This window comes from Cannabis sativa, chromosome 8 (assembly GCF_029168945.1).
Source record: "Cannabis sativa cultivar Pink pepper isolate KNU-18-1 chromosome 8, ASM2916894v1, whole genome shotgun sequence".
Taxonomy (NCBI): domain Eukaryota; kingdom Viridiplantae; phylum Streptophyta; class Magnoliopsida; order Rosales; family Cannabaceae; genus Cannabis; species Cannabis sativa.
The window spans coordinates 33,481,322-33,494,373 of NC_083608.1; the positions used below are offsets into that span (position 1 = coordinate 33,481,322).

The 13,052-nt window shown below is 38.8% G+C and overlaps 2 protein-coding genes across 5 annotated transcripts; one reads left to right on the forward strand and one right to left on the reverse strand.

Annotated features, from left to right (window-relative positions):
• Positions 1-298: 298 nt before the first annotated feature.
• Positions 299-3,439, reverse strand: LOC115700597 (protein NOI4). Of its 3 annotated transcripts, none has more exons than XM_030628195.2 (4): positions 3,282-3,439; positions 1,795-1,977; positions 725-764; positions 299-633 (listed from the first exon to the last, which is right to left on the reverse strand). In XM_030628195.2, the coding sequence occupies exons 1-3, from the start codon at positions 3,285-3,287 to the stop codon at positions 729-731; spliced, it is 225 nt and encodes a 74-aa protein (XP_030484055.1). In that variant the 5' UTR covers positions 3,288-3,439; the 3' UTR covers positions 299-633; positions 725-728. The 3 variants fall into 3 exon arrangements, with proteins under 3 accessions (XP_030484055.1, XP_030484054.1, XP_030484053.1); XM_030628194.2 differs by having other exon boundaries at positions 299-636; XM_030628193.2 differs by having other exon boundaries at positions 299-764.
• Positions 3,440-6,136: 2,697 nt separating this feature from the next.
• LOC133030263 (uncharacterized) lies at positions 6,137-9,868 on the forward strand. 2 transcript variants are annotated; one of them, XM_061102812.1, is made up of 3 exons: positions 6,139-6,809; positions 8,601-8,840; positions 8,913-9,868. In XM_061102812.1, the coding sequence occupies exon 3, from the start codon at positions 8,915-8,917 to the stop codon at positions 9,689-9,691; it is 777 nt and encodes a 258-aa protein (XP_060958795.1). In that variant the 5' UTR covers positions 6,139-6,809; positions 8,601-8,840; positions 8,913-8,914; the 3' UTR covers positions 9,692-9,868. The 2 variants fall into 2 exon arrangements, with proteins under 2 accessions (XP_060958794.1, XP_060958795.1); XM_061102811.1 differs by having other exon boundaries at positions 6,137-6,809; positions 8,601-9,868.
• The last annotated feature ends 3,184 nt before the right edge of the window (positions 9,869-13,052 follow it).

Below are 13,052 nucleotides of genomic sequence, written 5' to 3' on the forward strand. Positions count from 1 at the left end.
TACTCTACAACCACTTGACACCCAATAATAGTACAAGGCATAAAACTACCTCCTAGAAATCATCGTAACATTTACTTAAAAAAAATATACATTTTTATCTCTCTCCATAGCTATTTTATATTTTTTCTTCAAGTTTTTATATTTTCAGATCCTCATCTTAATTCTAGGTCTTACATCTAAGTTTTGATTTTTCGACTACAATTTAATTGACGAATTTTCACCATCAACACCTTTCAACACAGAAAAATAGGAGGAAAGGAGAGACAGAGAGAGTGTGTCCAAAGAATAAGAGTATTAGTAAAATGAACTATCCTTGGTGGATTTTCGTTTTAGTAAAATGAACTGAAATGCATTAGTTTTACACACAAGAAAAAATCAAAATACACGCAGAAATCAATGTGAAATAATAGTATCATCAACTCATCAATCAAGCTGGGACAAAAAGGAAAGAAGCTACACCACAATATTTAATATTCCCACCAAATACACAACAACATAAATACAACATTGCGCTGATATTATCATCTTCTTTTTCTTCATCTTCATCTTCTGTGTCCACATCACCAACAAAGCTTAAAATCACAACAAACTGATTCCAGCAGGACCAATCATAGCTTTGAACACAGCTCCAGTCTTCTGGAATATATATATTATATATATAATATTGGCACGGAGCATAAAATATAAAACAAAATTCCTCTTAAATCTTTCATAAAGTAGGTACCTCCTCATGATTCCGCACGCAAGCAGCAAAACCATTTCTTCTGCAAATCAATGCAGTTTCAAACATCAACAAAGCTATTTACAAAATTAACATTACAAGATCAACAAGACACTCATATTTATAGATCCTAAAACCCAAGTTCCCATTGAATATTTGTGACTTCTTTTCTTTTCCCAATTAATGGCAATAACACAGCAACAACGTATTCCCCATCTCCCACTTAGAAATCCCTCAAACACTGATGCTATCCATGTGATAATGCATACAAAAAACAGCTATAAAACACTTTACATAGTTTGGCTGATTTAGTACTTGAACATCAGCCAAACAAACATGGAGAAGATTGGTCAAAAAGAACAAATTGCAAAAATGCCTACTTTTGGTTGAGTGAGTACTTAGTAACATTATTTTCTAACGTAAATCCCAAAACAAAAGGTAAATACACTTTCACGTTGCTTGACAAAAGTGAAACATAATTACATAAAGCAGATAAATATAAGAAAAAAAAACGTTCTCAAGTTTCTGAGCAACTGATGTGTGTTGTTTCTAAGTACACCAATTCAGATCAAGATTACAACGATAGATGCAATTTGATAAAATTTAAAATAAAGTGAGAAAATAAGCATGTTGTCAAACACTAAGACCAATAAATGTTTAAAAATCAAATAAGAGTTAAAACCAAGACAATCCTTAATTTTTTTGAAACAAAAAATGGCACCAATGAAAGTAAACTCAGATTATTCAGGAACTTAATAATACTTGAGAACATTTCAAATAGCATTGAAATTACATAAACTCAACTATATGGCACGCCAGGATTAAAATCTTCTAAAACGGCTAAATTGAAAAAAAAAATAATAATAACCTAAAGTATTACACTTAAAAATTCAAATGAAGTTTTTTGTTGCCTCAAGCCTGATTTTGGATTAATGATCCTTTTATTTTCAAGAGAAATTTAAAAAATAAATAAATATGTGCATTTAAATTAACTCTCCCAAATTATAAATGTTAAAGACATCAAGTTGGTAGGGTATCAAACAAAAGGTGATAGGGAAATAGCAACAACTTACAGATTGAGGTTTTCCAAGAACTGCTTCATGCTTAAAGGTGGGGTCATCCTTTGAAGGTGATTCAGGTTTTCCACCTGTCTTTTTTTCATTCCTAGCCTTGTTAAAGATTACAGTGAATCCCTCAGCCGATGCCGGGTCATTGACATCCCATTCACCAAACTTGGGCAGTGGTCTACCTTTGTCCTATGATAAATAAAAAATTCAAATGAGAGGAGAATACAGATAGCGTAAGCAGATTAGTTTGTAAAAAAAAAACAGTGGAATGCTATTTTATGTTCAATTCCTAGCAGCATATGATAAATGACACAAATGGGATAAAGTTGTGTAGGATGTAAATTATTGGAACAATGAAAAATATGCTACAAGTATGAAGCCTTAGAATAGAAGTTTTGATGGACAGATCAAACTATTTGAGCAACTTACTCTTGTAATTTGGTGGTTTAAAAACTACGTAAGTGTACAGCCACATGTGATAATCAAAATATTTACATGCAAAAACCATGAAAGAAACAAATACTAATTCAATAAGAAAAAAAATCTTTATGTCAAATGCTTTCAGGAAAATATAACAAGTGTACAACCATAAGCGATGTTACTTAAAGGTATCTCAATCTAACACAAACAGAAAATGGTTCAGGAATAATTGCAAATAATTCTGATTCAAATCATATGAATTTCTAGAGATTTTTCAGTAAGAACGTATTTTAAAAGGAAAACAGAACATAAACTATTTAAGAATTTCGCTCCCATATCAGCTATTGCAACTTCTCAATAGGGTTTGAATTTTTAAGAAAGCTTCTACTATTCATCGACAAAAATGGTATAGAAAATCACAAGAAAAACTCCCCTATTTTGGGCTGACATGCAACAATAACATAACAAAAGAAATGCGATACATTTACATTTTCTTCAGAGCCTCTCTGCCAGTAAGCACCACACTCGGGCGACCCCAGAGCTATTGAATCAAATTCTATTTATTCATAAGTTAAAAACAAATAAAATCTAATAAAATCACAAAAACCTTAAACTAGAAAGCAATTCACTGAACACAATAAAATCTCTCCCCAGAAAAGAAGAAAATCCTTAAGCCAAAAGGAAAAGGGTAAAAAGAAAACCTTGACCATTTTCTTCCCTCTTCCACAAAAAGACAAGATAAAATTCAAAAGCTATAAGAAGTGACTATAATAACCAAAAAATAAAAACAAACAGCGCATACAAAACTACAACCATGTCCGTATTATACAAAGCAGCAGAAGGCTACTTCCCCAATAAGGAAGAATTTACAGGATCTGAATAGAAAATACAGAAATAATAAGAAAAAAACATTTAAATACAAAAATCATTCTCCAAAATCCAAACCATTCATGAAATTCTCATTAATCACAGATCAAACACAGAATCAGAGGTATAGGTACAAACACAATAAACATATAGATGGAGATGAAGAGAAAAGGAATAAAGTATAATAATGAGATTTGGTAACCTACCGCCATAGCTAAAGCTTCGGTTTGGGATTATTTTCCTCGGTCGACTTTTTTCTTTTTCTCTTCTTTCTCTCTTTCTAAGTTAGCGATTGGATTATTCTTCTCTCAATTTCTCTTCGATATAGAGAGTGAGAGAGAGAGAGAGAGGTGGGGAGAGTGGGCCAATGGGCCAATGGGCCAGATAATGTTATGATAAGAAATGTGGGCCCAGAATTTGAACGACTTAACGGTGCTTGGTATTGCCAGCGATGCAACGCCAACAATTTCTGCCAATTTACCCAATCAAAAACTCTGCTTCTTTTTCACTTTCCAATAATTTTGCTATTTACTACTAGGAGTTGGTGACACTTATCCCATGGGCTCACTCCCATATTAACACATTACTTCTCCATCCAACGCTCATGATTATTTTGTTTTTGTTTTTGTTTGTTGGCTTTTTGGAACTTCGTTACCATATGCGACCTTTTTTATATGTGACCTTTCTTTCTTCGTTATATTCATGGAATCATCGTCATACTAAAGGTGCATTTGTCACTAAGGTGTTCAAAATAATTTGATTACAGGAAATATTATGAAGGAGAATATGATTATAGAGAAATATGTAAACTGTGTTTGGTTGTGTAAGGTAATATGTAATCATATTCCTGTTAATTAAATTAAACTGTTTAGTTGAATACAGGAATCTTATATATTATTTTAAAAAATTAAAATAAAAATATTTTTTTATATATTTATTTAATGTTAATTATATATAAAAATAAAATAATTATTTATTAAAGAAATTTATTTATTAATTAGTAAATATTAAATTAGGGAATTATTCCATATACTGTTTTTTTTAACTTTTTTTTTTTCAAATTTACGGTTTGAGTTTCTAAAGTGGTTATTGCGCTAGTTGCAATATGGGTTTTATACGATTTTTTGTTGCAATTTAGGTTGCAGCGTTAGTTGCAATTGAGATTTCTATGTAGAATTTCGTAAAAATGCCAAAAAAAAAAACTGTTTTGAAGTGTAAAAATGAAAAAGTCTTTATTAAATTTTATTGTATTTTTTATTAATTAAAATGAATATTTTTATATATTTTATCACTATATTATTTTTTTTTTTTTTGCTATGTTATTTATGTGTACACTATCCGCATAAAATTTATGTATAATGAATATACATATATTATGCTAATAATAATAAAATAACTCAGTTAAAAAAAACCGATCTCACAAACTAAATGTATACCGTAATATTTTATTTATAATAAATGATAATATTATTGGTATTTAAATTTATTTATTAATTCAAAAATTCTATTCAAATTAATATAATAGAAAGTAATGATTCAATCCTACGCTTTTTTTAGAAGTATCAACATTACCCTCCTCAAGGGTAGTTATAATACTAAGGGAATAACATTCCAAGCCTAAAGACTCAAAACAAACAAGGTATGTTTCACATTATCATTCCTTTGTTAGCATTAACTCATTCCAAACACCCCCTAATAAGTAAATTTCCAGCCAAAAGAAAAAAAGGAAATATACTAGTATGTGAAGTTAAATTTATATTTTGTTTTGTCAAAAAAAAAAGAAATTTTTACATGAAAAATCTATTTTACACAATTTATTACAAAATTACTCATACACGCTTATACCTACTTTTTTACTTACAAAGTTTGTTTTATTACACATATACCACTTAGTCATCATTCCATCCATCATCAATCAAATCCTACTCTCTTCCCTCTCTTTTTCATTTTCTATCAATCAATCCATCATTTCACTCTCTTTTTTTCTTCTTTTCTTTTTATTTTTAATTTTATTTCGGTTTTTAATTTTTAATTTTTAATTTTATTTCAGTTTTTAATTTTTTATTTTTAATTTTATTTTCAGTTTTTAATTTTTAATTTTTTTTCCATAACAATTCTTCTTTTCTTTTTATTTTTAATTTTTAATTGTAAAGCTAGTTTCTTATATATTGTTGCTTAGGTCTAGGATTGACTTCTATCAATCAATCCATCATTTCACTCTTCTTTTTTCTTCTTTCCTTTTTATTTTTAATTTTATTTCAGTTTTTAATTAAATCTTTTTAACTTATTAGTTTAACTTTACAACTTCTGAAATACTTTCATGACAAAAGAGAAGACTTTGACTAGGCCATTCAACTGATATAAGCATGTACAAATAAATTCGTACAATTTAATGTCATTTTCATTCTCGCTGGTGTTGTTACTAGATTTTCACAACACCAAGAAGTGTAACTTAGCTGGTAAAAGATAGAATTATTTGAAAGATGATAAATGCGAGTATTCAACCTAAAACGGCGAGTACTCAAATAGGAATGCGAGAACAGACAACAGAGCCGGAAAAATACAGAAGGCAATGAAATATAGTGGTTCAGTCAGATTTTGTTCTGCTTAGTCCACTGTAGCAAGGGATTCGTAGGTGCATTTTCACGGTGGGTCACCCCTTTATATACAAAGCAGGTGCCCAATCGGTTACATGAGGATCACATTTATTGTTAATCCATTATTTACACATTAAATTGTCATGACTAAACTCAGACAACGTTAACATTAATAAATATATGACAGTTACTGAACTCATCAACGTATGCGTCCTTCGCATCTGCGAGTTGACCGTTCGTGTTCCGTCTGTTGAGTTCGTAGGGTCGCACGTACGTTTGGAACGTCTGCGTCCTTAGGTGATCGCTCGTTACAGACCTCGCATGCTGAAGTTGGTAGCATCTGGACATGCGAACTTACATTGGTCCGTTAGGGCTATTGGGTCGTTGGGACCAAATCTGCATCATAGGGCATTGGCCTCTATACTTGCCGCGGAGGTATAGAGGGAGGCACTCGCACATGTTCTGACATATGCGTGTTGGGTCTACCCTGTATGATGAGGATTACGGTTATGCGGTGTGAATTAAGTCGCATCCGCGATACCTCGCTGGTTTTATCCTGGGCGAGGTCTAAACTTCGAGAAGCCTCTCATGGACATTTCAGCCTTCACTGGAAGTCTGGATACACGTGTCCTTCAAGGAGGAGTCTGGTCTCGAGTTTCTAGGTGAGAGAAATCTCACTATAACACATGCCCCTAGTTTCGCGATGTGACTTGAGCGGTCACTGAGGGAAACTACTGCTCGAGAGACAGGTGAAAGGTTGTCACGAGGAGGTGACCTTTTGGTTGTCCCATCGAGGGTTTCGAAAAATGACGGCTGTAATGATTAATTTTCATTACCGCTGGGGTGCCACGTCACGAAACTCTTCGGTTTTCGTGTAGGCGTGGCCATAGCTGGCCGTTAGATTGGGCGACCTTAGGCATTCTGGTTGCCACGCGTCACAATCCCAATAAATAAGGGATATGGGTATTTAAACGCTTTGATACGAATCAAATATCCCATTTTTCCCTCCTTTCTCTTAACTTCTCCCCAGTATATACACCCCAGAAAAAGGAAATTCATTCCAAATTTTCTGCCATTTTCCACAGCATTTTCATTCTCAGAAGTGATCGAGAACAACCGCAGGAATCGAAACTAAAGGTTAGCTTCTAAATCCCTGCATTTTCGTTTTCTGTTTTTTGGGGAAAATGTGCTTTCTTTCTGGTTTTGGGTGCTTATGGAAAACTCTTTTAGGAGGGTATGCTAGTGGGTATTTATGTGTTTTGGTCAATGATACTGGGTAATACTCATAGTGTAGGGCCTGTAAATTGACATAACCGCAAAAAACTGATCACTACTGATTCACGTCTTCGAATGCTCGCGGACATTCGGATGAACAATTTGAATATTCGCGAGGGTTCGGTTGAACAACTTGAATAATCGCATGTTTCCAAACTTATTTCTGTTTAACTGTTGATTAGACCTTTTAGGATCTTTTCGTGTCGCGGGCTGAGTGGTAAGAGTATTAATTGCCATTTCAAATGGTGGGTGTGTCACAGTATTCTAATGGCTATATACGCGATTATATGTCCCTTGAGATACTGTGATACGCCCAGCCATTTGTTGACGTGCGTTAATGCTCGAATGATCGTACTTCTTGGTTGGTAGGTTGTCTCGAAACGGTGGGTGTCTCCCAGTAACTTCAGGGTTATGCTCGAAAATGCATACTTCTTGAGTCACTGGGATACGCCCAGCCGTTTCTGGAGGTATACCGCACAACCGAGGATGCGTGAATTACTCGCCCAAAGATGGTTACATTTCTTCTCGCATATCGATAGGAGGGTCAGTTTTCGCACAGAGTCTGACTTTCTTGCTGAATGCGACTTTTATAGTTTACTGCGGGTGAGATCACTTATCTTTATTTTTTCACACATTCATCACGCTGAAAAGATCTTGTATCTTTTAGATGAGCGATCTGTCGGATAGCCAGCAGCTCGGATCAGGAGGTCGCGCCTTTGACGGGGAATCGGACCAGGAGAGAGACAGTTTTCTCCCTACGGACATCTCCGAAATGGAGGCTGCGGAGATAGAGTTAGGTCCGATGTCTTCTGTAGAGATCGAGAAGATGGTACAGAGCCATCGAACACGGGGCAATCGATATCCGAGATAGCGAGTCCACAGTGTCAGCACGCGACTACCTCATCCATACGAGGCAGGCTCCTGACATCGAGGTCGAGGAGGTGGAGGAGGGATGGACTACTCCAGCCCGCGAGTCAGGTGGGGAAGAAGAGGAAGCGGAAGGGAGCGGGACGGACTCGGTTGACGACTCTCAACTGAACGAGCCTTTCTCATGCGAAGACCTAGTCTCGAGAGTCGTCAAATCTGACTTCACCACTTTCGTGAGGTTAAATTTGTTGCGGCTTGCGTTTCAAGGTCCCAAACCCTCTCAGAGAGCGCATCTTCCGTTCACCAACCCTGCGATCATCCCCACAGAGGACGTGGTCATCTCAATACCCATCCTTCGATGTGGTGTATCAGTCCCATTTCATCCTTTCGTCGCAGCCATTCTTAGACGCTATGATGTATCGCCTTTTCAGCTAACACCCAACAGTTATCGCACTGTTCTAGCCTTTTATGCGATGTACATGGAGTACGCCCATAGAGCTCCGTCAGTAGAGGAATTTAGTTACTTTTATGACATAAAGAGCGTGGGTCTTCATAACGGCTTCTTTTGCTTTAGTAAATGGGCGACTTCTGAAATCAACGGGGTTGAGGGGATGGTTTCGAACATGGGCGACTGGAAGTCAAAATGGTTTTATGTTTTTAAGGTTCCTGGGATCAGAACCGACTTTAATCGCGTACCCGCATGTCGCATATTTGTTGACTTAGATAAAGTCTGTTACTCTGTTTTTCGAGATCTTTTGCTAACTCGTTCTTTTGTTGTCATCGCAGATAGACCAGCTCGACCAACGCTTAGCGCGAATAAGAAGGGGGTAGCTGAAATTCTTGGGAGTCTTCCGGTACAAGATCGCGACTGGCGATTGCTGTGTACGACTGCCAAATTGCGAGAACACAAACTGATCCCCGAGAACGCGAGTCTTCAACGGGAGCCAGTATATAAAGAACCATCTGAGAGACAGCAGGAGCGGATAGATAAACGACTTTCCAAGCAAACTCCTCGAGAAACTTCAGGTAACTCGTCCTTTTGCTATAACGTGATGGGTAGAGTCGTGATTTTTACTTATCTGTCTTTTATGCTTGTAGACATGACCTTCTTGAAGTCTGCCCCTGTCCTGAAGATCAAGCAAAAGGGTGGAACACCGGCGTCCTCACCAGTAGTCGCCCAGAAGAGGAAGAGCGATGTGATGACTTCGCTCGCTGCAGATTCCTCCAAGAAGTTGGCCAAGACCACTCAGGATAAGGGGAAGAAGGTTGTCATTGATTCTCCGGTTCGCCCTCGCGACTTCCTGGCCATGCAGGAAAAATTACTGGCCGAGATTCCTTATGAGGAACTTGCTTCTCGATCTACTGAACTTGCCGTACAATCTGTGGCTTTGTTTATGAAAGCCGTGGCCACGCCTTCGAAGGAAACTGATTCGCTGAAGAGGCAGAACGCCCATTTTCAGGAAAACATAAAGAGGCTGAAGCAAGAGGTGGCCAAGATGGAGGAACTTCACAAGGAGCTCGAGGAAGCCAACAGGGCCAAAGAACAGTTGGAGCTCGAGCTCAAGAAGTCGCAGGACACGATCGCTGAGATGGCTCGCGACTTGGAGGCTGAGAAAGAGAGTGGGAAAAAACAGTATGATCAGGCTGTGTCTGATTACATTTATACTACTCTCTCCAAGGTCCCTGACTTCGACTTCTCGCTGCTTGGAGATGAAGCTGCTGAAATGGCTGAAGCCTTTCGCTCGATGTCTCCTACCCGGACTCAAGGCAACCTTCCAGATGAAATCGAGGGAGTGCAGGCTGAGGAGGTCGAGAATGAAGTCGTGAGCAAGATCGTGGATGAGGCTGCTCCTGATGAGACTACTCCCGCTGCTTGATTATTTTCTATCTTAGTTTCACTCTCTTTTTTTTTTTTATATATGCGGTACACGGGTACTCGCACTTTTGTACTTAAAGAATTTTATCTTACTTTTTGGACAAATTTCTATCCTCGCGGGGATAGTATGCATTTTAATATTTACGCAGTACATGGGTACTTGCGATTTTATTTTCAACTTTGATCACAACTTGGTGTGACCGCAAATATATATATATATATGCGACTTTAATTACAGCTTGGTGTAACAAAGTAGAAAAAACTTAACAGGTACTTTTATTCAAACAATCAGTAATACATACGGGTATACATGCCCCTATACTTAGAAATTATGTTGAACAATAAATGTCTAAGTATAAGTACTCGAATCAAATGACGCGAATATTACTGATAATAGAATTTCAAGCTCTCGCTATTCCATGCTCGTGGGATCGCGGTCCCATCGAGTGTTGCGAGTCGATAAGTGGCATCACCAATTTGATCTGCGATCATGTACGGTCCTTCCCAATTGTCTCCGAAGACTCCGTGAGATTGGACTTTGGTGTTTGGCATTACTTTTCTTAGGACCAGGTCCCCTACTCGCAGAGGTTTTATCTTAACTTTCGAGTTAAAGTACCTTGCAGTTCGTTGTTGATAAGCCGCGTTTTGTAGTTGTGCTTTATCGCGCTTTTCTTCTAAAAAATCAAGGTAAAGCAACTGATTCTCGTTGTTCTGCGAGACATCGAAAGCGTCTCTGCGCAAGGATCCAGCCCCAACCTCTACCGGCAACATGGCCTCGCACCCATAAGAAAGTGAGAAGGGTGTTTCGCCAGTTGTAGATCGAGGGGTTGTGTTGTAAGACCATAGGACTTGCGGTAATTCATCCGGCCATGCCCCTTTGCGATCTTCTAATTTTCCCTTTACGGTGTGCTTAATTATTTTGTTGACTGCTTCAGTCTGTCCATTACTTTGCGGGTAAGCGACTGCGGAAAAGGCTTTTTTAATCCCCAAATCATCGCATAGCTGCCGCATTTCTTTACAGTCGAACTGTTTTCCATTATCTGAAATGAGCGTGTGCGGAATGCCGAAACGGCAGATGATGGAAGTGTAGACGAACTCGCGCAACTTCATTGCGGTGATAGTCGCGAGTGCTTTTGCTTCAGCCCACTTTGTGAAATAGTCAACTGCGACTACAGCGTATTTGACTCCGCCTTTTCCCTTGGGTAACTCGCCAATTAAATCAATTCCCCATATTGCAAAGGGCCAGGGACTCGTGATAGAATGGAGGTTACTCGGAGGCTGGTGTGTGTAGGTGGCTATTCGCTGACATCTATCACACCTTTTTGCAAATGTGAGGGCATCTTGTCGCAATGTTGGCCAGTAATACCCTTGCCGCATGATCTTTAAGGCAAGGGAATTGCCTCCAGTGTGATTGCCACAAATTCCCTCATGTACTTCTCGCAGTATATAACCGCAGTCTTCTCCACTGATACACTTGAGAAGTGGTTGACTAAAACTTCTGCGATACAAGCTCTGGTCATATATCACATAGCGGGCTGCTCGTTGTCGCAATTTCCTTGCTTCTATTTTATCATTAGGTAAGACCCCCTTGTCGAGGTATGCGATGATAGGACTCATCCAGGTAATTTCCTGAGCGTCATCGATCTCCATGATTATTTCTCGATCTATGGTTGGATGTGACAATACGTCTACCGGAATTACGTCGAGTAACTCGGCTTCTCTAGTGGAGGCCAGTCGGGCCAGGGCGTCTGCATGGGCATTTTGAGTACGCGGTACTCGAGATACAACTACATGTTTGAATTTCTGCATGATTTCACGGACGATGGCTAAGTATTTAACCAATCTTCCGCCTCTCGCTAGGTATTCTCCACTTACTTGGCATACCACGATTTGAGAGTCGCTAAATGCTTGTAGGTATTCGACTTTCATCTCGAGGGCCAATTTCAGACCTGCGATTAAAGCCTCATACTCGGCCTCATTGTTAGATGCAGAGAATTCAAAACGTAGAGCAGCGTGTACCTTGAAATTGTTGGGACTGATTAACAATATCCCACTACCAGAACCTTCATTATTTGAGGCTCCATCGACGTACAATGTCCATATGTCTTTGCCTGTCATGACGATGTCATTTCCACCGTCTACAACCGCTACCTCTGTTCTCGGTAGCTCAAGTATAAAATCTGCGAGGGCTTGCCCCTTGATCGCAGTTCTTGGTTTATACCTGATATCGAACTGACTCAATTCCATGGCCCACTTTAATAATCTCCCCGATGCCTCTGGCTTCGCTAAAACTTGCCTTAAGGGGAAGTTTGTCAGAACTTCAATGCTGTGAGCCTGGAAATAAGGTCGCAATTTTCTTGACGATATTATTAAGGCAAAGGCTAGTTTCTCCATCTGAGGGTAACGCGTCTCGGCGTCTAGTAATCGCCATCGACGTAGTACACAGGGTGTTGATGTCCTTGGTCCTCGCGGACAAGTACCGAACTGACCGCATACTCGGAGACGGCTAAATAAATTGACAAGACCTCGCCGGGCAACGGTTTTGATAGAATTGGAGGTTGCCCCAGATGCGTCTTTAACGCCTGAAAAGCCTGCTCGCACTTCTCATCCCATTGGAACCTCTTGTTACCCTTCAAGATCTGAAAAAACTCTTTACACTTGTCAGAGGATCTGGATATGAAGCGGTTTAAAGCCGCGACTTTGCCTGTGAGGCTCTGAACCTCCTTTGGCTTAGTCGGTGATGGCATTTCTACCAACGCTTTAATCTTCGCAGGATTGGCTTCTATTCCTCGTTGATTTACCATAAAACCGAGGAACTTTCCAGAACCCACTCCAAAGACGCATTTTAAGGGGTTTAGACGCATCTTATATCTTCGCAATATGTCGAACATGGCTTGTAGGTGCGTGACATGATCCTTCGCATGTTGCGATTTTACGAGCATATCGTCAACATATACCTCCATTGTCTTTCCAATGAGGTCTGCGAACATCATATTCACTAGCCTTTGATAAGTCGCACCTGCGTTTATTAAACCAAAGGGCATTACCTTATAACAGTATAGTCCTCGATCAGTAATGAACGAGGTATGTTCTTGGTCTGGTTCGTACATCGGGATTTGATTATATCCCGAGTATGCATCCATGAAGCTTAAAAGTGCGTGGCCTGCAGTGGCATCGACAAGCTGGTCAATGCTAGGAAGAGGAAAGCTGTCTTTGGGACAGGCTTTGTTCAAATCTGTAAAGTCAACGCAGGTACGCCATGAGCCATTGGGCTTTGGCACGAGTACCGGATTGGCTAACCAGTCGGGGTAAAATGACTCCCGTATAAAGCCGCAGGCAAGGAGGCGGTCAACTTCTTCTTT